The sequence below is a fragment of the Apus apus genome, chromosome 14 (assembly GCF_020740795.1).
Source record: "Apus apus isolate bApuApu2 chromosome 14, bApuApu2.pri.cur, whole genome shotgun sequence".
Taxonomy (NCBI): Eukaryota; Metazoa; Chordata; class Aves; order Apodiformes; family Apodidae; genus Apus; species Apus apus.
In genome coordinates this window covers 4,587,375-4,607,541 of record NC_067295.1, presented here as the reverse complement: position 1 = coordinate 4,607,541, position 20,167 = coordinate 4,587,375, and the positions used below count along the sequence as shown (strand labels likewise).

Sequence of the window (20,167 nt, the reverse complement as noted above, 5' to 3'; positions counted from 1 at the left end):
GGAAAGAAGTAGTAGTTTTCCAGTAACAGATTTTGAAAGGTGGTTACTATTCCATGCCAAATAGAGAACAATTGCCTGGACTTTCTGGAAACTCACTTTTTAACTTTAAACACAAATTGCTGAGAAATGTTCCCAGACTTCAGTTAAAAACCTGAACTGATTTTAAAATGGATCAATGGAAATGTTGCTTACCTTAGACAGACATGCAGCTGGAACTGGGAAATGTCTCTATCAAGCAGCTGGCTCTGAACTCTGGTCTCCAAGCACAGCAACTCGGGTCTGCAGCTTGAATTTTTTTCTTTATTAGACTGAGTTAGAGAATTTATCTGAATTTCAGTGGTACTTGCAAGCCCAGTTATTGATCACAAACCTTACACCAAGTGCTGTTCAACAATACCAAAACATGTAGCAATAGGACAAGGGACAAGGGTTTTAAACTGGAAGAGGGGAAATTTAGGTTAGACATTAGGAATAAATTCTTTCCTTTGAGGGTGATGAGACACTGGAACAGGTTGCCCAGGGAAGCTGTGGCTGCCCCGTCCCTGGAAGTGTTGAAGGGCAGGTTGGATGGGGCTTGGAGCAACCTGGTCTGGTGGGAGGTGTCTCTGCCCGTGCAGGGGTTTGGAACTGGATGAGCTTCAAGGTCCCTTCCAACCCAAACCAGTGTGTGATTCTATGATGATGAACACCCAAAGAACACTCCCACATAAACCTTGTCTCATCTTTACACTTTGACGAGATCAGGCTGAGAGTCTGCCCTGGATTCAGCTGTGATACTGTTTGCAACAAACATTCACAACATTTCCAATTTCTATTTTGTTTCCTTAATAATTCCAGTTTTCCATTTCCAGTTTTTCAATCATACAATTGCTCCTGAAGTTGGTCAGCTTGGCTGGGCACTTGTATACATGATGAGGAGCCCAGGTTTGTGTATATTACACGTGTATGTGAGGGAAAGTGGCTGGGAACTCAGCAATACCTCACAAGTGAGACTTAGCAGAATGAAAAATACCGCAATGACCTACAGCTCAAGTTCCAAGTTTGCACTTCAAATCTGCCAGTTCAGGACTTGGAATCCATGCTCATTCCAACATTCTGACATTTAGGGAAATTCATGGCCTCTTTTCAAGCCCATAGATTTGAATATATTTCAAAAGATGCAGAGGTTAATTTCTTCCAGTTTAGATGGACAGCGTTTGGATCTAGATTGACCAGAAGCTCCTCCTCAGCTAGTGTAAATGGCAATGGTCCCTTTTGCTCTGTTGCAGTTCTGGGAATGTGCCCCAGCTATAGATTTGCTCTTTGACTTCACGTCCAGACGTCAAAGGGGAATATAGTTTTCAGTCCTTCACTTTGGAGTCAAAAAGACATGAGGGTTCTACCGGCTCCAGCACACAGCTCTGTCAGTGAACTTCACTTAACAGAGTCTGGCTGCTTTGCATCACATGAGTTAAACAACCATAGTGCTTTATAGTATGTGTTCAGATATACTTATAGAAGATGCTCTCAGATACCAAGAAGAAAAGTCTGTTCCTGTATTCACTCGTTTCATAGAAATAATTAGATCTCTTGTCCTCTGCCTCAATCTGTTGTTCCACTTCTCCCACAAGGTGGTTTAGCTGTCCTAAATTACAGAGCAAGAAGCTAAATGCTAAAGGCCAGGCTAGTTCTCTAGTTTCTTTCTCTAGTCCATGAAAAAGCCCTAGAGAGTTCAGAGGGCAATTAATCTCATCCTTAGATAGCCATCTACAGTAAGTTAGACAAATAGCTCTTTGGAGTTGTATCTCCACTGACGGTAAACAGAACCTCCGTTAGACTTGGGCATATACCTGTCCTATGTCTAAAGTTAAGTGAGATAAATCACATCCACAGCTATTGTCTGTGTAAAGAGGGCTCAGAAATAAAGCTGTGGTGAGAAAAGATCACTGCAGACACAACTATGACAGTTGGAGGTACTTCATCCCCTCTGTCCCACCAGCCATCTGTTCTGGCTGTTCCACCAGATGTTACTGATCCCCGTGCACAGCCACTGGGACATGGACATCCTGTGAGTTCCATCCAGCAGTCAGCTGGTTTCTCCTGAAGGGATCTGATGCTGACCTGGCTGAACTATTTGCTGAAGCAGCTGAGAAATGTTCTTACAGTCATTGCTCAGCTGTGGACTCAAAACTGTCTCAAGAGGGGCAGTTGCAAACCACAGGCAGCTGTTACACAAGGCTGCTTTATCAGGACATTAGGAATTAATTAAAAATGCTCCTGGAAGGCTTCACTTTTCCAACTGTACTTCCTTGTTTCTGGTTGAGCTACAGAGGATCTCTGAAGAATCGTCCAATTTGTTCTGAAGACACCCCAATTGGTTGTTATTCTTTGCCATGGAGGGAGCTGCAAATTGTGTATGCAGCCAGTACTTTGTAAAGAGACTGCAAAATAGTGGTATCCCCTGCTTGCATGGCCCAAACAGATGGCACTGGGCAGGTAAGGAGCTGATGTCTGAGAAATGTTAGCTATGAAGTCTTTCAAACATTAGTAATTCCAGAAAGACAGCAGCAGAAAGTGAGATGTAAAGTGACATAAATTACTTCCAAAAGATAACATCAGTTTTAAAACAATGTGCATAAAAGAGCACGAAAAGCACAATCACACAGCTATCATGAACTGACCCCATCTACACACACAACACCAGAAGCTCATTGCAAAGTCAACCTAGCATTTAATTCGGTGAGGGTAACCAGGCCAGGTGTTCTCCTTGGATTCAGTTTGTCTTTTTACTGCCAGCTGCTGCAAGCCAGCCTGGGGCACCAAGATGGGGGACTTGGGATGAAGGCAGAAGCAAAGGTAAACCTGTTATTAAATGCATCTTAAAAGGGGTGGATGTGGCAACGAATGAAGGACCTAAGGATAATGGGATGTATGACTCTTCATCTCTAGGTCAATTTTTATTGCATTTCAGATCAGCAGTCGTGAAAGTCATTATTATCTGGTCATTTTTATTGAATCAATTTGGCAACCTCAACACAGTGTCTAATGTATAGAGGAAAAAAATTAATCGATGCAAGAGACTGAGGAGTCTAAGTCCCACTCATTATCAGTGGAACTTAAACTCTCTGAGGAGTTGAGTGCTTTTGAAAATGGGATGTGGTCTTCTAAGTCATGTACACACTTTTGAAAATATTATCCTACTTGGCCAGAGCACAGCATGATGCTTGCTGGTCTCCTTGCTGTCAGTTACTGCAGAGAGTCAAGGACTGAGCAGCTCCCAGCAATTACTGGCTTATGGAATTCTCCTTTTCTTCTCAGAACACTCCCTCCTGTTGAGAACGGGTGTGTTGGCAGGCAATGATGTAGAAAATAATCTATATTTCAGTCAAGAAACAGAGAAACCTGTTGTCTGGAGAAGGCACCATGGTTATTTTCCAAAAGTAAAAAAAAAAAGTTAAAAAATAGAGAGGTGTGCAAATGAATACAATGCAGAGGCAGGGATAAACTAAATGAAACGCTGGCAGATCTGGAAAGACCTGATGTGCCACTGGGACAGTGGAGTCTCTTTTCCTGTAAGTTCCAGGACTACAATGGAAAACTGCAAAACTGTTAAATAGAACTGGGGTATAAAAAGAAGGGAAAATTTTCATTTTAATTAATGCCAGGAATAATAGATATCTTATTCTCTTCTGATTGAAATGCTTAGGGAAAAATAGGGTCACAGAGCTGTTTCAGCCATCAGCAGTAGTGTTCCTCTTGCTGCCAGCAGCCCTCAGCTTCCTTAATTATGCTCAGAATCTCAGCTCAGAGGCTGTGTGAGGCACATCTCCACTCCATATCCTTTAGCCCAATCCTCATGCTTGATTCCACTCATGGTCTCATTGGAAGTTTTCAATGAGCCAAATGAGATCCGCATTTTCATTATAATAAATTACCCTGAGCTCCCTCTCAAGATCTTTGTCCTTCTCACATGTTAAACAGCTGCTGTCCCTTAAGAGATGCCGATGGGTCAGAAGTTGTGGTGGTGGCTGTGGTCTGACGCACGGCCTAGATCCCCAGCATGAGGCATTGGCTGTCCAACACAACTCCAGTTCCATTCCACACGTGCATTCTGCCAGCAGGGAGTCCCCAGCCAGCAAGGGTGAAACAGGAGTGAGTGCTGGGCACCTCACAGAGAATTCTGCGAGCCCCTGCTCCGCCTGGGGATGTCCTTTGGTCACCACTGAGCTCCATTTCACTTCTTGCTTTTTATAGCTGGTCTTCATCTATCCAGATGGTTTTACGCTGCTCTTCCCCAATCCTGTCTTTTATTGTTCGGATAAGATCCTCAATGCTGCTCCAGGCATCTGCCTCCACAGAGGCATAAAGACAGGGCAGAGCTTCCAGCTCTTTCTCCTTCAGCCGGCACAGACGTAAAAACTCTTCCTCGGTCTCTGGCTTGGGCAATAATTTCCTGTGTCAAATGAGCAGACCAAAAATAAATGTCTTACTTTTAAAGTTAATCCTGTCATCCCAGCTGTCCCATCAAGAATTTATTTTTTTTTACTATGTACAAGAAATAAAAGCAGTGGAGAATACAGCTACCCCAGGTCTGTCCTCCGTGCTGCCCCCAAGGAGAAATATTTGCTACGGGAAACAAGTTAAGAGGACTGAATGCAGGGAGAATGCAAGTGTTGATGACCTTTCCTCTTCCAGTTAGCATTGCCTTCAGAAATGCTGTGGGAGTGCTGAGCATGGAGAAAACAACATATTCTTCAGTCTCATCCACCCACAGTACTCATTGCTATCGGTGACAGTGAACGAGTGCTCCATTTGGGGAATTCCTGCTTTCCCTGCTTGTAAGATTTCAGTTAGGAATCATGGGAGGAAATAGTGCACATTGAAGCACCAGCTGAAGAGGTTCTTTATTTCTCTCAGTGAGAACATTAATGGACTCAAGAATTATTCACTGAATCAGACAGAATATCAAATATTCAAAAGGTTTGATATGTTACCTGAACCTCTTGATGTTTTTCTCTGAGACTCTGATAAAGAGAACAATAGGATATATCTTGGCTTTGATTAAATCCTTTGTGCAGCTTATTCCAGCTTCCAGGAGACAATGCTTATTCTAAAAACAAAGTCATAACATTGTCACAAAGGAACATGTACTGCTGTGGAATCTCACAATAAAGGTAACCATACCTTATGGGGTCAGCTGAAAAGCTCTTCATTTACCATTGTACTGATTAAAAACCTTTTAATCAAATATACATTTAAAGTCCAGACTCCTCCTACTGGTTTAAAACTAGTCAGTCAAATACAGCTGAGCTTAATAGCTTTCTGGAAAGGTTTAAAATAGAAATGGATTGATCTAAAGATGAAGAGTATGATAAAACACCAGTTTTACATATATACACAAACACACATACTTGCTCTTTATTCAGAGAGAACATCTGTTGCAACTACTTGTGAGAGAAAAAACCAACACTTTAATTCTCCTTTCTTCCATGCTGTGCATCAAATCTACCCTACTTGATACAAGATTTCTGTCTGACATTATTATCTTTGTACTCTACACCCCTGTGTCTGTGTTTCAGACTATCCTTTCTTTTGTCTAGATCCTTGTATCTCTTACTCTCTCTCACATTCATACATACTTATGATGTGGAAAGGAACTGAATAAGGGATGGAGCATAGAAAATGAAAGGATATTTTGCTGCATCGATGTGGGTCATCACAGGGAACGAGCAAGGATATAAAAGGATATGGCTGAGGATGAAAAAAAGGAGGAAAAGCGAGAGCACAGATAAAAGACATTTGGGAGAATAAATATAAATCTGAGATCAAAGGTGAGCAAGAGAAAATATGCAACTGTAAACTGGCCAGTCTTACTCAGGAAGAAAAATACATTGCAGACAGGTTGACAGACAGCTAGTCGAGGGGATACAGAGTACACTCTAAGCACCTTGGCAGTGACAGCCTCAATGTTGGCAGGTACGATACATTCATATGTGTTTGGATTCTTTTCCCTGCTGAAGATGATAGTCTCCGTTCTTTGCTTCCTTAAGAACTCTTCCTTTGTTACAATATCTGGAAAGAGATGTGGATGAGGACAAAATCAAGATTAAAAGAGCAGAACACCTAGAAAACTAACCAATAGTGCTTGAGGTAGGATATAAGAATGGTTCAGGGAAAGATGAGCAATGAATTGTCTTAACAGCTGCCTCATTTCTTTCACTGAATTCAATTAAGGCTTAATCTGATCACAGCTGAGCATCTCAGCTGAATCCTGCACCAATGAGTCCTTGGGTGATTACTACAACACTATGAAGGCATTAAATTAAAACAGTAAATACAATTCCAGCACCTAATGTTATATAGTAACATTTCAGGGCTGGAGGATGCTGAGAAGTGCTAAAAAAGAAGGACTCTTCAGTATAGGCTCCTAAAACAAGGATTTAGTGTTCCAACATTTGTGTTTAAAGTTTCAAAAATTTTGGCTTAGGTTGCAATGTGTGGTCCTGGCCCCCTTGTGAATTGCAGCTCTACATCAAAGCTTTTGTTTTATGTTGCAAGACAGGGGACATTTATTATAATACTTAACTTTTCAGTTTCTCTGTCTGGGCAACTGCAAGGCTTCATACTGTGTGGTGAGTATTCAATATTAGTGTAAAAATGAAACGTCAGCTGTGTTTAATGCTGTGTTGTATACAATCCTGCCCTGCAGCAATCACGGTGCTGCATATTGCTTTGATAGTAAATACTTAGCATGGAAGAAAATCAGTCTTTCTAGTAGATCAAATGCACAATCTTCACAGCCTTGGACGAGATAGAAACTTAAAGTCGCTCTAGGGAAGATATTCCTCATAATAGCAAATACTAGAAACAAATTAATGAAAATTTCACATTGCCTAGATACGCAGTATGCAAACAGTATGCAAACAGAAAGAGCACTCACAGCATTTCAGTCTCCGAGGGGCATCCTAGCAACCACACAGCATACACATGGATCATATTCATAGACACCATAACCATGTGCACTGGCTGTCTCAAAAACATTCAGATATCTCAGATATTCTCAAAAAGCAGGATTTATAGCTACACTTAACTCTGATGTGACTGGAAGTACCTCAGGCAACCATCCTGTGTTCACACCCCTACGTGAGCACACAGATATATGTTCGTATTTCCAACACCGAGGGTTCAGGGTCATGGTCCTCTTTCATCCCATTACCTGGCTTGCATATGTTGAATTCCAGGGCACCTCCAGAGTTGAGAAGCTTCTGTACCAAGGTCTTAGCAAGCATGGTGGGGGTGAAAAGTACAGGGCGCCTGCGCTCACAGTGGATTGGTCTCACCAAGCTATAAGGGATCAGGCTGAGCCTCTTGTTGATTTCATTTTCAGAATCCAAATCTGAGTAAAGAACAAGAGATTTACCCTCTGGTTTCTTCTCCATCGGTATTTGGAGGAAAAAAAAAAAAGGCGAAACACATGAACCAGAAAGGACACGGTTTGTCACACTGATCTTCCTCTCTCTTTTGCCAGGGTTGTCTTTGGTAGACATCCAGTAGTATCATACTCAACCTAATAATAATTCAAGTGCTTTTTTCCCCCCCCCCAAGAGATTATTTGATGGTTTAACAGGACACTTACTTGGAGCATCTTTCTGCTTATTATCTTGACTTACTTTGAGTCAAAGGTTTTTGGACAAAGAGAACCTAGGAAGAAATCCCAGCTGAACAGTTTCCTAAACGCTTGCTGATAAAGGCTCAGTGCCCCAAACACTTTTGGCAAAGTCAGTCACAAATGCTGTTGAATTTTTGCACAGAGTGGACCATAGATGGTAGGAATAGGAAAGACCTATGACATTTTTTCACAGCCACGGTGGTAGCCTTTCTATCAGTGCCAACTGTATAAAGCTATTACTATTTTAAATCCATACCTTCCAGTTTATCAGGCAGTGGTTTCCTTGCTTCAGAGGAGGTCCTTGCCAGCCCAGAGGGCCAGCCCGTGACGATGCGGACTCGCTCGTTGCTGTTCATACGCTTATATTTGTTTTCAGACCTACTGACAAACTGAAAAGGTGAACAGACATTTCACCCTCATTGCTAACATGCTTTATTCTCCCACGTATTCATCAGCCTACGCTTGTTATCTACAAGATCTGAATTACCTACATCTATCAAAGACAAGACTCCATGGATCTGCTGTCTGTATTCTAAGGCTCTTTAAATATCATAGATCTGATTCAGAGCTTTGTTAATCTCCCTTTGGGTTTTCCTATTTTGTTCTCTGCTCTTAGCAGGATGTTCTTTTTCCTCACAGATCTCCCTGCTCTTGCAGAACAAGCACTGGTGTGTCCACAGCAGAGTAACACACCCATGCTGAGTAGTTGCATAAATGTGTCAAAAATTAGACCCCAGACTCCGCCTCTTCTTTGCATACCACAGAGACTTAAAACCTCCCAAATGGCACATTTTTACACTGAGAAACAGGCTTTATGCTTTCATTCCCCATCCACACAACTATTCCTCTATCCAAATATTAATTTCTCCTCCTCCTCCATGTTTGCTAATCTTCACAACCCTCTTCCTTCACAAGACTTTTATGTCTTTCACCCAAACATTCTCTGTCACTCTCAGTCACTGACCTACATTTAAAGGACTATTTTCTGATGGAATGTCATCTTACAGAGACTTGGGAATGTGGCCTAGCCAAACGGATTTGTCCTTACTGTTCAAGTAAAACACATTTCAGGGTCTGATGGCAGATGTGTAAAATGAAATACCCCATGTTGGAAGTGCAGATAGAGAACACAACCCGTTCAACTTTTAAATATATTAAATCTCTTTTTGAAAGGAATAAATCCCTATACAACCTCTATACATGAGGTGGGGTTTCTGAGGGACTAAGGACAGCCTAAGAGTATCTGCTGTTCACATCCACATTTTCAGATTTTGCATTTGGGATTTGAATTTGTTACCTGTAATATTTGGCCCAACAGAAAGCTTGCTCTGGACAGGCGAGGGCTGGCTTTTGGGTCATTCTGTGGGGCTGATTCCTCTGGCTGCAATGTATTCTAGTAAAAAATAAACCAGGGATTTTAATTTATTTTCTTTGTGTCTCTCTCTCTCTCTCTTTCTTTCTATCTCTCTTTCTTTCTCTCCTTCTCTCTCCTTCTTTCTTCACAGCATTTGAGAAACAGAGCAAGCAAAACCAGGTATTTTCCATTTCTAATAAAAAGAATAGTGATTGATTAATGTCTAGCTCAAATACAGGGTTCTAAGCAAAGTGTAGGCACAGCACAGCCTACACTGAGAAACACTGCTCCTGTTACTGCTCTTCCACATGCTTTCCTTCACAAGAGACTGCTCTCCACAGCCTATGAAAGGCGTAATTTCTGCACCAAGAAATTGCATGCAAAACTTTTGCTTTCATTTGCATCTCTGCCAGTGGTTTCTGTCCCTTTGATCAGTGGGAACAGAGTGCAGAAGGAATGTGTGACACTTAACCTTGAATGAAATCAAATATAAGCAGTAACTGCAGTGTCCCTGCAGATGTTAGAAGCCTCCATGTCTCCCAAGCTCTAAAAATAATTTATGGTAACTAATAGACCAGGAAGTTATTTTTTAATTATGTAAAGATGGACTTCCTGGGTCTAAAGAAAGAATAATCAAATTACTTGCACTGAGGGAAAAGAAGAAATCTGCAGGACTGTTGTGTGAGAAGACCTGATAATCCCACTTCTCTCCATAGTGTGTAGGTAGGAAGAGACTGGTCTTTCTAATATGGGACAGCTCTATGGGTAGATGCTTGTTCACAATAGGAGAGAAAGAATTCTTATTACTAACTCCAAGGACACAGCTTCTTCCTCATGTGGATAGGAAGATGAATTAGAGGCTTACAGGAGAGAAGAATTAAAAGGATTAGCTAAGACATAGAACAGATACTGGACTGTTAAAGTGTACTCCCTCCCAGCTGGAAGGGTTAATATTAATAGTGTGCCAGAGCTAGGTCCATTGACAGGGACAATATTATTTAAAGCAAAGATAAGGTGCCCATTGCCTGGCACAATCAAAATCTACAGCTAGTGTCAACAAGACTTTCTGTAAAATTAACATAATGAACAAAAAAGGCCTTGTTTGTAGCCACATACCCGGAGAGCCCGGAGGGTATTATATGAGCTTTCTGTCTCATCTTTGCTTCCTCTGTGCATTAACCGCTGCAGCTTCACCAGAAGGAGCTGTTGGGCTCTGCAAGAAAGGATGGAATCACAGAGATCATGAAAAGCTTTGAAACTGCTCAGAAGAAAGTTGGACTGGAATGGGTCTGTGCCTACAGAAAAGATTAGATAGAAACAGCAGTGAGGAGTGACTGAGGCACATGGTAAATGCAGGAACAAAATAATGAGCAGGACTGCAGAGCAGTTGAGGATTAAAGAATGTCCATGGCACATTTTCCTTTGATGTTTTTTTTGAGAAACCCACGCTACTCTTTCAGGTAACACCTGGAGTCTCCTTTATAAATTTTACAGCTCGTACTACAGCTTAACATCACCAGGCCTTATCTCAAAAATTAAGTCATATACCTCTTTCCTTACAGCAGTTATTAATTTCCCTGTTTCCTGCACTGCTGCTCTCAGTCTTGGTCACTCAGCAATCTTCTCACCTGCTGTAGCTGGGAATGGTTCCCATCTCCAGGTCCCTGTCGCTGAACGGATCAACTCTGGCACACAGCCACTCACACCTCCCCTGATACATGGTGTCCAGAATATGAACAATCTCATCACATTTGACTGACAGGGAGCAGCAATCCAGCTGGCTGGAGATGTTCAGATTCAGACGGATATAGAAGGAGTCCCCTGATGTGATCAGCCCTTCCTCCAGCTCAGCCAGCAGCTTGCGGTACCCTGCAGCAGTGCGGGGAGGGAGGAGAGAGACCTGGTCACACCTCAGCAGTGCCCCATCCCTGATGAGCTTTAAAGTCCCTTCCAGCCCAAACCATTCTAGGATTCTATAATGACACTTTTAGGTAACTCCATTTTCTCAGACCTGAGAAACAGAGAACTTCTCAGCAAAGAGACAGAAACAGCTATAGGTCTATCCTGTAAGTACAGCTTGAGTTCTGCCACCAGTTTTCATGACAAGCTATTCCCTTTATTATTAGCTCTAATTGGCACTCCCACAGCCTTTATCTGCAGTTAAGTGGTGCTCAAAGAAAAATGGCAATAGTCTTAACTACCTTTGAAAACATCAAAGAAAATCAAAGACATCATTTCCTGTGTGATCTATGCAGCTGAAATTCTCTAACCAACATAAACAAACCAAACCAAAAAACCCTGCAAATTTACATACACACACACCAAAAAAATGGATTTTGGAATGTAATTTTTGGTACGTAACCTGAAATGATCATTACAGACCATAAACACTAAAATCAAATTCTGTTCACCACACATGAACTCCAGATATTAAAGATAAGATAAATCCACAAAGGCAATAAACAGAGTAACTCCATCAGGTAAATGATAAATCAACTTCAGCTGGATAAAGATGATTCAACTCAACACACTGTATTACAGATAAATGTACATTAAAAGAAGAAAACAACAAGCTTGAATTTGTTTTGTGAGTCATGTTGTTATTGGCCCACCATCTAAATTCTTCAGAGTCCTGCAGTGCCAAGCATCTGGGCTTCTTTTTGTTCTCACTCACAAAGCTAAAAGCTGGAGCTGTTACACAGGGTAGCTATAATTAACACCAGTGGGCATGCTTCAGATTTCTACCAGTGAAGAGGATATTCTGATTCTGTCATTCTCATCTGAACAAGTTAGTATAATAGACCTGGGACTATTTGAGATGAGAAATACTTTTGGTCTTACCTTCGTGATTTGATTTATATTGGAGTGTTACTGGACCACTGCACCTCTGAATCGTCCAGTGAACTTCTTCTTTTGTGCAAGTATCCAAGGGAACACTCTGATTCTCCCCTTTGATGCAGCCTTCCAACTAGAAATGAAAGAAGTATTACTCTCCAGTGTAGGTTCAATCTCTGAGTCAATTATACCTTTTTTTTTTTAAAGCAGCATAATCTTCTTCTGATTAAACAATACAGATATTTTGCTATCAGGATGCAGATTACATTTTAATGATTTCATTTCTTTTCCCTCAAGTTAGGAGTGTTAGCAGTCAACAGAACTGCAGCTGTTTGACATTTCCAGGCTTTCCAGTAGTAAGTAGCATAGGAATATAAATTGTGGGGTTTTTTTCCTCCTTGGAGGCATGTTCATAGGAAAATGGTTTGGGAACATTGGCAGTGGAGAGACAATTTAGAGGCAGCACCATTGAACTTCTGTTTATGTGATGCCAGGGACAGCTATGCAGCCCTTCTTCCCGTTCATATTGCAGCTGTATCCATTGCTGTCCATAACACATTCAGTCCCAGAACAGGCCACTCTAAAGAAGGGTTTAGGAGCTTAGGAGAATGCGAAGCTAAGTAGCATGAACTTCCTTTCAAGCAGGGAAGTAGCAGGAGGTGGAGAGGAAGCCCCATTCTAGTCTTTTCAAAGGGGATGGACTGCACAATGCAGCATCCAAGAAGGCATCAGTAGCTCTGATCTCTTCCATACAGAGCTACTGGAAGGTGCAAAAGTGTGTGTGTGTGATTTGTGTGTTGGATGACCATAAATACTATTCTCCCACAGGGCTCTGAGCAACCTGGTCTAGTGGGAGGTGTCCCTGCACATGCAAGGGGGTTAAAACTAGATTATCTTTAAGATCCCTTCCCACTCAAACCACTCTATGATTCTACAACTTGTCATTATTACAAGATGAAAGGAGAAACAAAGGAAAGGATTGTGGTGAATGTGCACACATGCAGGTGGACAGACATCCAGAACTGTTTGTCAGTTGCTTTATGCTCACCAGTAGGATTTGGTGTCCTTCCCGAAGACCTGCTTTCTCTGCAAGTGATCCTGTCTTGACTGAGCTAATAAAGCTCCCTTTATCATTACCCCCAACCAGAGTGATTTCTGAATTGAGGCTGTCTCCATTCAGTGTCACACGCTGGATGGTATGGCAGGAGATTCTGATGCCACCAACAGAGGTGACAGAGGGACGAAAAGGCCTGTGTCCATGAAAGGAAGGAACAGTTAGTTTTCTCAGCTTTGAGCTGCCATTCCAGAGTTAAATGTGGGCATGATAAATGAGACACACAGAAATAAACTTTTAGTGCTATCAAGCACTAGGTTCTAAGGATTCTTAAATAAATCTGTCTCATTACTGCATAGGTTCTGGAGAAGAGCATCTGGGTAGCTTCAAGTGCACTGACATGAATGAATAACTCATGTAGTTCCCCTAGCAACCTGTTGCAGCAAGTTCACAAGACCACAAGGATAAATTTAAGGCTCTGGAATGTTTTTTCTGCCTCAAAGTTTTTGAAATTTTAGGATGACCTTAATTGGTTTACAGGATATGAAAGGGCTCCAAAATGACATGTTACACTGCTGTCCACATAAAGAAGTAAAGGCTTAGCACAGTATCATGAGATATTAGTGACAAATAACTACTTGTGACTGACATTTCATCTTCAGCAGCTGATAAATGGAGGATCTCTACCATAGTAGTCTTTCCTCTCAGTCTCCACCTAAGGTAAACTGGTATCTCAAATACCTTTCCAGAGAGAACTTTCTAAATATGGAGTTGACATGCTCAAGGTCATAGGCATCCAGGCCTTCTGACTGATGGGAAGAAGAGGAAGAATGCACTGAAGGAGCTCCATGTGACTGCCTGTCATGACTGTCATCTGAAAAGAGGAACAAGAACAAAAATCAGCCCTAGATAGAATGACAAAGATGGAAAAGGGGAAAATGAATGTTTGATAGATCCCAGCTGAAGGAGGAAATTCCTGATGAAGAGGCATAATTCATGTCCACAGGCCATGGCAAGGAATGCCAGCCCTGCTTACTGGAGATACCTGATCACTCTCACAGAACAGCAAGTTGGAAGGGAGCTCTAGAAACTGTCTAGTCAAACCTCCTGCTTGAAGCAGGGTCAGCTAGAGGAGATTGCTCAGGACTTGTCCAGCTGGGCTTTGAATACCTCCAAGGATGGAGACTAGTCAATCTGTCTGGAAAAGCCTATTCCAGTGTTTGACCACCCTTACAGTAAAAAAGCTTCCTTCAGTCTAATCCTTTTCCCACTTGGTTCTTCAGGGATAACTGCTTTCTTATTCTCACCACCAGTTGCATCTCTGTTTTCTCATTACGATGAACTGACTCAGTTTATTTCTAGACTATTTGTCCCATCTTGTTTAGACCCGGAGCTGACTATTGGCAGTGTCTGTAGCTGGTGAGCTAGTCATACAGAGCCCATAGTTAACTTCTAAACCTGGTATCCTCTTGCTTACCATCCAGCTCCAAAACATCATATCCAAAGCTGTCATTGTCCTCTTCCATCAGGCTGGAATGAAAAAAAAAGCTCATGAGATACTGGAAGAGAGAAAGAAAACTGTTCACTTTCCAGTTTTCAGCAGATTTTATTAAGTCCTGAAAGAAGAACTTTTTATGTGAAAAAGATAGATGTTGGAGGCACTGCCTCAGACAGTGGCACAGCTGCAAATAAAAAAACCAAAACAACCGAACAATTAACATACCCATGGGCCCTGGGAAGATGTAGGAAGGTGGCAGGAAGGCAGTGTCTGGCAGCCAACAGGGGAAGCACGTGAGGCAGCAAGAAGGTTCAGAAGGAAGAATTGTTAACAGCAGTGAGGGAATGAAGATTATGCTGAAGACAAAGGGAAGCTGCTGACTGATGGTCTCACATGTGTGACTTACACCACACCTGCTTCAGCATTGAAGTAAATGGTTGCATAATGTATGCTGTGTATCTGCTGCAGCATGGGTTTTTCTTCCATGATAGATCAAAAATGTCAGCAGCTCGCTGATGGACAGAGTTGAGGTAAGGGAAGTAAGTGAGGTGCAGCAGTAAAGGAGTAATTTACCTGCTCAATTTAAAGTACTTGAAACATTTTATAACAGCTTAATGGTACCTCGCGTGGTTACTCAGATGCCTACAGTAACAGAGTGGCAAGGTGCACCAAGCTTTGGCTCAGAAACTCTTACACCACAGCTCTAGTCCCAGTCCAGCTCCCACTGAGACAACCTGTCCTGTTAGGGGTAACTAGACTGGGTGGCCTTAAAAACAAAGTTAAAATTCACCAAAATGTGGCTCTTACAGGGATATTGGGGATGTCCAGCCAAGTGAGTGATCTGTCTGAGTCACTAGAAGGACTTCATTAAAGCATCTCCTTTGGTTGCAAAGCTGTATAAATAACAGCTTGTTTTTCCCACTCAGAATGATTTGTAGGTCTCCTGTGGAGCTGATATTTCTCATATCTGGCTTTAGGTGAAGGGTGAATTTTTGCAGCCAGTCTGGGGACAATCAGCTATTTTTACACCATGCATAAGCAGAGAAATAATACACCTTTTCCTACATATTAAGATAAGATCTCACCTTTCCCCTACCCCAGTCAAGATCAGGTGAACTGTGAAACCTTGTGCAACTTGGCATGCAAAGAACAATTATTTTGGATTATGTTCATAAGCAAGTTATAAAACCTTAGCTGGCTAATTATGAAGTTATAAACCACAGGGAACTTTTGGGCATGCTCTTGAGATATTTGACTTTAATCATAGAATCATAAAATGGTTCAGGTTGGAAGGAACCTTGAAGATCATCAGGTTCCAAACTCCCTGCTATGAGCAGGGACACCTCCCAGCAGACCAGGTTGCACAAGGGCCTCATTCAACCTGGCCTTGAACACCTCCAGGGAGGGGGCAGCCACAACATCCCTAGGCAACCTATTCCAGTACCTTACTATCCTCATAGTGAAGAATTTTTTCCTGATGTCTAACTTAAATCTCCCCTCCTCCCTGTGACAACAGTTTCCAGGCATATTCCTGGAGCATCACTCCCTACCTGCAAGGAGGGGCGTCCTCTTTGCAGCGCCGGACGATGGAGTCATTTCCTGGAGGCTCAGGGGTAGTGGACATGATACTGTCATTGCGACTTCTCAGGGTTTGCTTGGGGGAAAAAAAAAACCAACAGAAAGGTTATCTGTCTTAAACAGGTGATCATTTCTAATTACATTACATTACATTAATTAGCATTAACCTGCTAGCTCACCAGGGGTACTCTGGGCACCACACACAACAGGAAGAACAACTGACCACCAATAGACACAGGGAATGCTGCATCCAGGAGCACTGATGGCCATATAGCCCCGTATTTTACAGCTTGTGTGCTGGCACAGTAACCTTCTTCTGTGACCACGTGACCTGTTGACTTACCAAACAATTTTAACTCTAGCCTTGCATGTATTCACAGCTGACATATAGGAGGAAGAGGATGAAAAGCAAAATATGTGTACTTATAAATAATAGGAATGAGGAAGAAAAATACAGAACTCCATAGGTTAAATTTTTCATCTAGTACACTGGAAACTAAACTCTCAATTATACCAGAGAGAAGACAGTACAAGTCTTTTAAATATTCAACAAATATTCCAAAGAATATTCCTAACCCAGCTAAGCTTATTACAAATGGCAGAGAGTTCTTTCCTGGCTGTTCTTGGATATTATTTTAATTTCCTGGGGGTAGCATTTTTCACGGTGTTCTAGAAAGATGTTTTGTTCTTTGTTATTAACACTCTGCAAGAGCACTCTCTCTGTCTGCTTGTCCTGCTGTGTCAGTGCTCACATACGTCTAATGGAATATCTACCTTGGGAGATTATGGGGATAGAACAAGCAGGGAAGAAATGGTTTGACTATAGTATGCAGAAATTTCCAGCTGTGATCTGCACCCCTTTTCTCACTCGCTGTTACTTATAGACAAGAAAAGCACTAAAGAAGTGAAAGAAAACAAAGCAAAACAACAAAGCAGCTTCTAAAGAAAATCTCTTTCTTCTAACAGTAAATGCGAAGTGGCATAAGGAGACAGTGAGAGGTCATAAATACCTTTGAAATGTCTTTAAATAAACATAAACCAATTCTGTGAGTTTGAAAGAGGCTAATAACATGGTTCAAACAAAATGCTGGTAAAAGGATTAAGGAAGCCCCTGACAAGGGCCTTGGATTTGATCCCAGGTGGGATGTGAGTGAAGTGCTAATAAGGGGCTGAGAAAGCTCTGAAGCACAGGAGGAGAGAGGCTGCAGAGAGGCACGGGGCACCTGAAGGCTCCTTACAATTTTGCTGACTTCAGAGCTGCTGATGGAATTACTGATGGAAACAGAGTTAGAGGAACTGGTGTCTGTGCGGCCGTTGCTGCCATCGGCCCCATCTTCATCCTGTGCTCTGTCTGCGCTCACAGACAGCCGAGAAAAACAGAGACACCAGAGAAAATTACATCACATCATCTTCAATGCAGAGTCTTGCACAGATTTGCAGCAACACTCAGGTTATCTTTCCATTGCAGCTTATCTTCTTCCCCCCCAAGGCTGCAAGATGTGCTCTCTGCCCTGCAGCTCTGGTTCCCTTCCCTAGCAGCCTCTGGATAAAGTATGGAAATGCACCCTGCTCTGGACAGCCTCTTGCCAACTTTGGTCTTTCAACTCTGTCCTGAGTTTTTATTAGATCTACGATCACTATTGAACAAATTAAAGAAGGATTGTTTTATTAATTTCTGTTTGAATCTCATTGTCTCAATCCGGCAGTCTGCTGTAAGCTTGGCTCACTGAATTATGCTTTTGTTTTGTTTTGGTTTGTTTTTAACAACAGTAAATTTACAAAAGGGACCAAGAAGCCTGAGATCCCTCAGCAGCCCCAGGTAGCACAGTGTGAATGTCTTTGAGGACTCTTTCTTTTCCTCAGCTCCTCTGATGGTGCACATGAGCTGCTACCAAACACGGTTGGCCACGCAGTATCTTGCAGGATGAACCATGTTTCCCCTCGCGTTGGGTACAGGAGTGAGCACCCTGCCACACACAGCAAATAAAGGAAGTGCTGCCTGAGATGTTGCTTGGTACAAGAACAGTGTTACATACACAAGAGGAATCAGGAGTAGTTCAAACACGAGTATACAGCAACAAATCTGGTAACTCAGCAGCTGGGTCCACCCCCCTCCCTCCAACCTTTGCAATGCTTTAGATTTAAAATTAATTCCTTTTTGCTAAAGGACAAAGCAATCTAGGAGATGATCACTAGATTAGGCTCTTTTCAGCTTGAAGGATTTTTCCAATGGCAAAAAGAGAATAATATAATGACTTTTAGAACAGATGTTACATTGATGACTTTAAAACTTTTGTACACTAAAGGGAAAAGAGAGTAAACAGAAAATGAATGTAGGCCACAGGATGCAATACTCTGTGTGTGTGAAGGTATCTTTGGATGGAGAGGACATTCAGGTAGAACACCTGACTACTTTAAATTATGACATTTTTCACTGTGACAGAAAGTGTCTATTTTACTGACATGGACTTACTTAAGAATTTCCCTGGTTGGCATATTTGTTAAAACAACTTAAAGAGATTAAGTGAATGAGACAAAGCAACAGAAAAGAAATAAGGACATGGGTGCTCTTTCTGACCTTGAAACTCTGATGTTTTGTTCATGCTGACAGGGGATTTAGCTCTTGGACTTATCTAAAAGAAAAAGGGCAAAAATCAGCACAAATGCAGAACATTTGCCATGCACTGTAAACCAGATATTTTCACCTCTTTTTTTTTCCACTGTTGCGCTGCAATATATTTGCTCTCCTTTAAACAACAGAACTCAACATTTAGAAGGTATTTAGGTATCTAAATGCCACTGCCATGAATGGAGTTAGCTACCTGACTACTTTAACAGTCTGGCCCAAATGCACTGCAATTTCCAGATTCTGCTGAGAGAACAAAGAGACAAAAGGTGAAGGGGGTGCCTTGGGACTGGTTTCAGGCAGCTGTTAATACAACAGGCATCCTTTTGGAGTGTGCAATGTGAAAAATGCAGCTCTATTGCCATAAGTAATAATGATAGGCAGAGCTCAGAAAGTTTATGAAGGGCAAGGAGAATTCACATGCAGATGAAAGAAAAAGAGAAGCTCAAAACCCCAAATGTTAGATTGTGTATTTTTTACAATTCATGAATGGAGCATCAGAGAATAGCTGTATGAATGCAGCTAGACAGGGAAATCATGAGCCTAACTCATGCTTCCCCTTAAGTGAGAGGAAATTGCCATAATTTAATTCTAAATTAGGAAGTTAAATTTGCTCCAGATCATGTCCACTTCTTTCTGTTATTCCTTCCAGCTGACATGAGCTTTTCCACCAACGCTTCGTTTTCTACCTTCCGTTACTTGTGTGTTGGACTTTGGGCACTGTCATTTTTTCCCCGCTATTCTTAGGAAGGCAAAGAATCAATTTATTGACAACGGTCCAAGAACGTGAATGAACAGCAGAAGCAAGGAGAATACACTAAATTTGTCTGTGAAGCCTGATTATGTCTGCTCCTTAAGATGCAAATCACCACAGGGCAAAACTGACAGCTGACAATCCTATACAAATGGGTTCTCTTTACTGCACTGCACTTTCAGAGGCACGACTGCAACATGTAATATGCCTCTTAGTCCAAACAGTCCCTGCACTGTATCATTCCAGCCTCATGTAAAAACACACCTGGATTCCCTTTAGATTCACTCTTCTCCTGAGTCGAGCTTGATCTGGCAAGAAGAATTTGTTGTCTTCTGGAGACTCTTCAGATGTGGAGGAGTCGTCTGCTTCCTGACCATTGGCTTTTGGGCTAGGAGTCCCAAAGGTCTGAGAGATAATGGTAATGGGTAGATTCCGTGGTAAACTCTAAAGATCAGAAGGAAACACTTTACTTTTGAGATGAGTTTGGTACAAGTCCTCATGACCTCCCTTCAGAATAATCTGATTGAACTTTCTGTGATTCCAGTGCTTCAGAAGCTCACACAGAATGTGGCTCCAGACCCAAACCAGTAATTTAGGTTGATATTTGTGGAGATTACTGTTTACTGGGGCACATTCCTCCAAAGTATTTGTAGTTTCTACCCCAGTGTAGAAACTGTCTTTTTGTATTTCTTTCCATTCCATTTCAAATCAAGCCATGGAATTCCAGCCTTTGAGAAGCTATGTGCATGATACAGGCAGCTTGAACCCCACTGTACTGAAGAACTCACAACATGGACATTTAGCAGGAGGAGGTTATGTT

The 20,167-nt window shown here is 41.9% G+C and overlaps 1 protein-coding gene across 3 annotated transcripts in view; it reads right to left on the bottom strand.

Annotated features, from left to right (window-relative positions):
* Nucleotides 1–2,983: 2,983 nt before the first annotated feature.
* CARD11 (caspase recruitment domain family member 11) overlaps nucleotides 2,984–20,167 on the bottom strand; it is a 42,800-nt gene continuing 25,616 nt past the window's right edge. The window contains exons 9-24 of one of the 3 annotated variants that reach the window (XM_051632594.1): nucleotides 19,612–19,791; nucleotides 18,546–18,600; nucleotides 17,206–17,318; nucleotides 15,940–16,043; nucleotides 14,369–14,421; nucleotides 13,633–13,765; nucleotides 12,886–13,087; nucleotides 11,844–11,970; nucleotides 10,631–10,871; nucleotides 10,119–10,215; nucleotides 8,946–9,041; nucleotides 7,905–8,037; nucleotides 7,196–7,375; nucleotides 5,927–6,051; nucleotides 4,974–5,089; nucleotides 2,984–4,432 (exon numbers count right to left, since the gene is read on the bottom strand). In XM_051632594.1, the coding sequence (XP_051488554.1) occupies nucleotides 4,228–4,432; nucleotides 4,974–5,089; nucleotides 5,927–6,051; nucleotides 7,196–7,375; nucleotides 7,905–8,037; nucleotides 8,946–9,041; nucleotides 10,119–10,215; nucleotides 10,631–10,871; nucleotides 11,844–11,970; nucleotides 12,886–13,087; nucleotides 13,633–13,765; nucleotides 14,369–14,421; nucleotides 15,940–16,043; nucleotides 17,206–17,318; nucleotides 18,546–18,600; nucleotides 19,612–19,791 (2,160 nt within the window). In that variant the 3' untranslated portion in view covers nucleotides 2,984–4,227. The remainder of the gene's footprint in view (nucleotides 4,433–4,973; nucleotides 5,090–5,926; nucleotides 6,052–7,195; nucleotides 7,376–7,904; nucleotides 8,038–8,945; nucleotides 9,042–10,118; nucleotides 10,216–10,630; nucleotides 10,872–11,843; nucleotides 11,971–12,885; nucleotides 13,088–13,632; nucleotides 13,766–14,368; nucleotides 14,422–15,939; nucleotides 16,044–17,205; nucleotides 17,319–18,545; nucleotides 18,601–19,611; nucleotides 19,792–20,167) is intronic. The other 2 variants (XM_051632595.1, XM_051632597.1) reach the window with 2 other exon arrangements.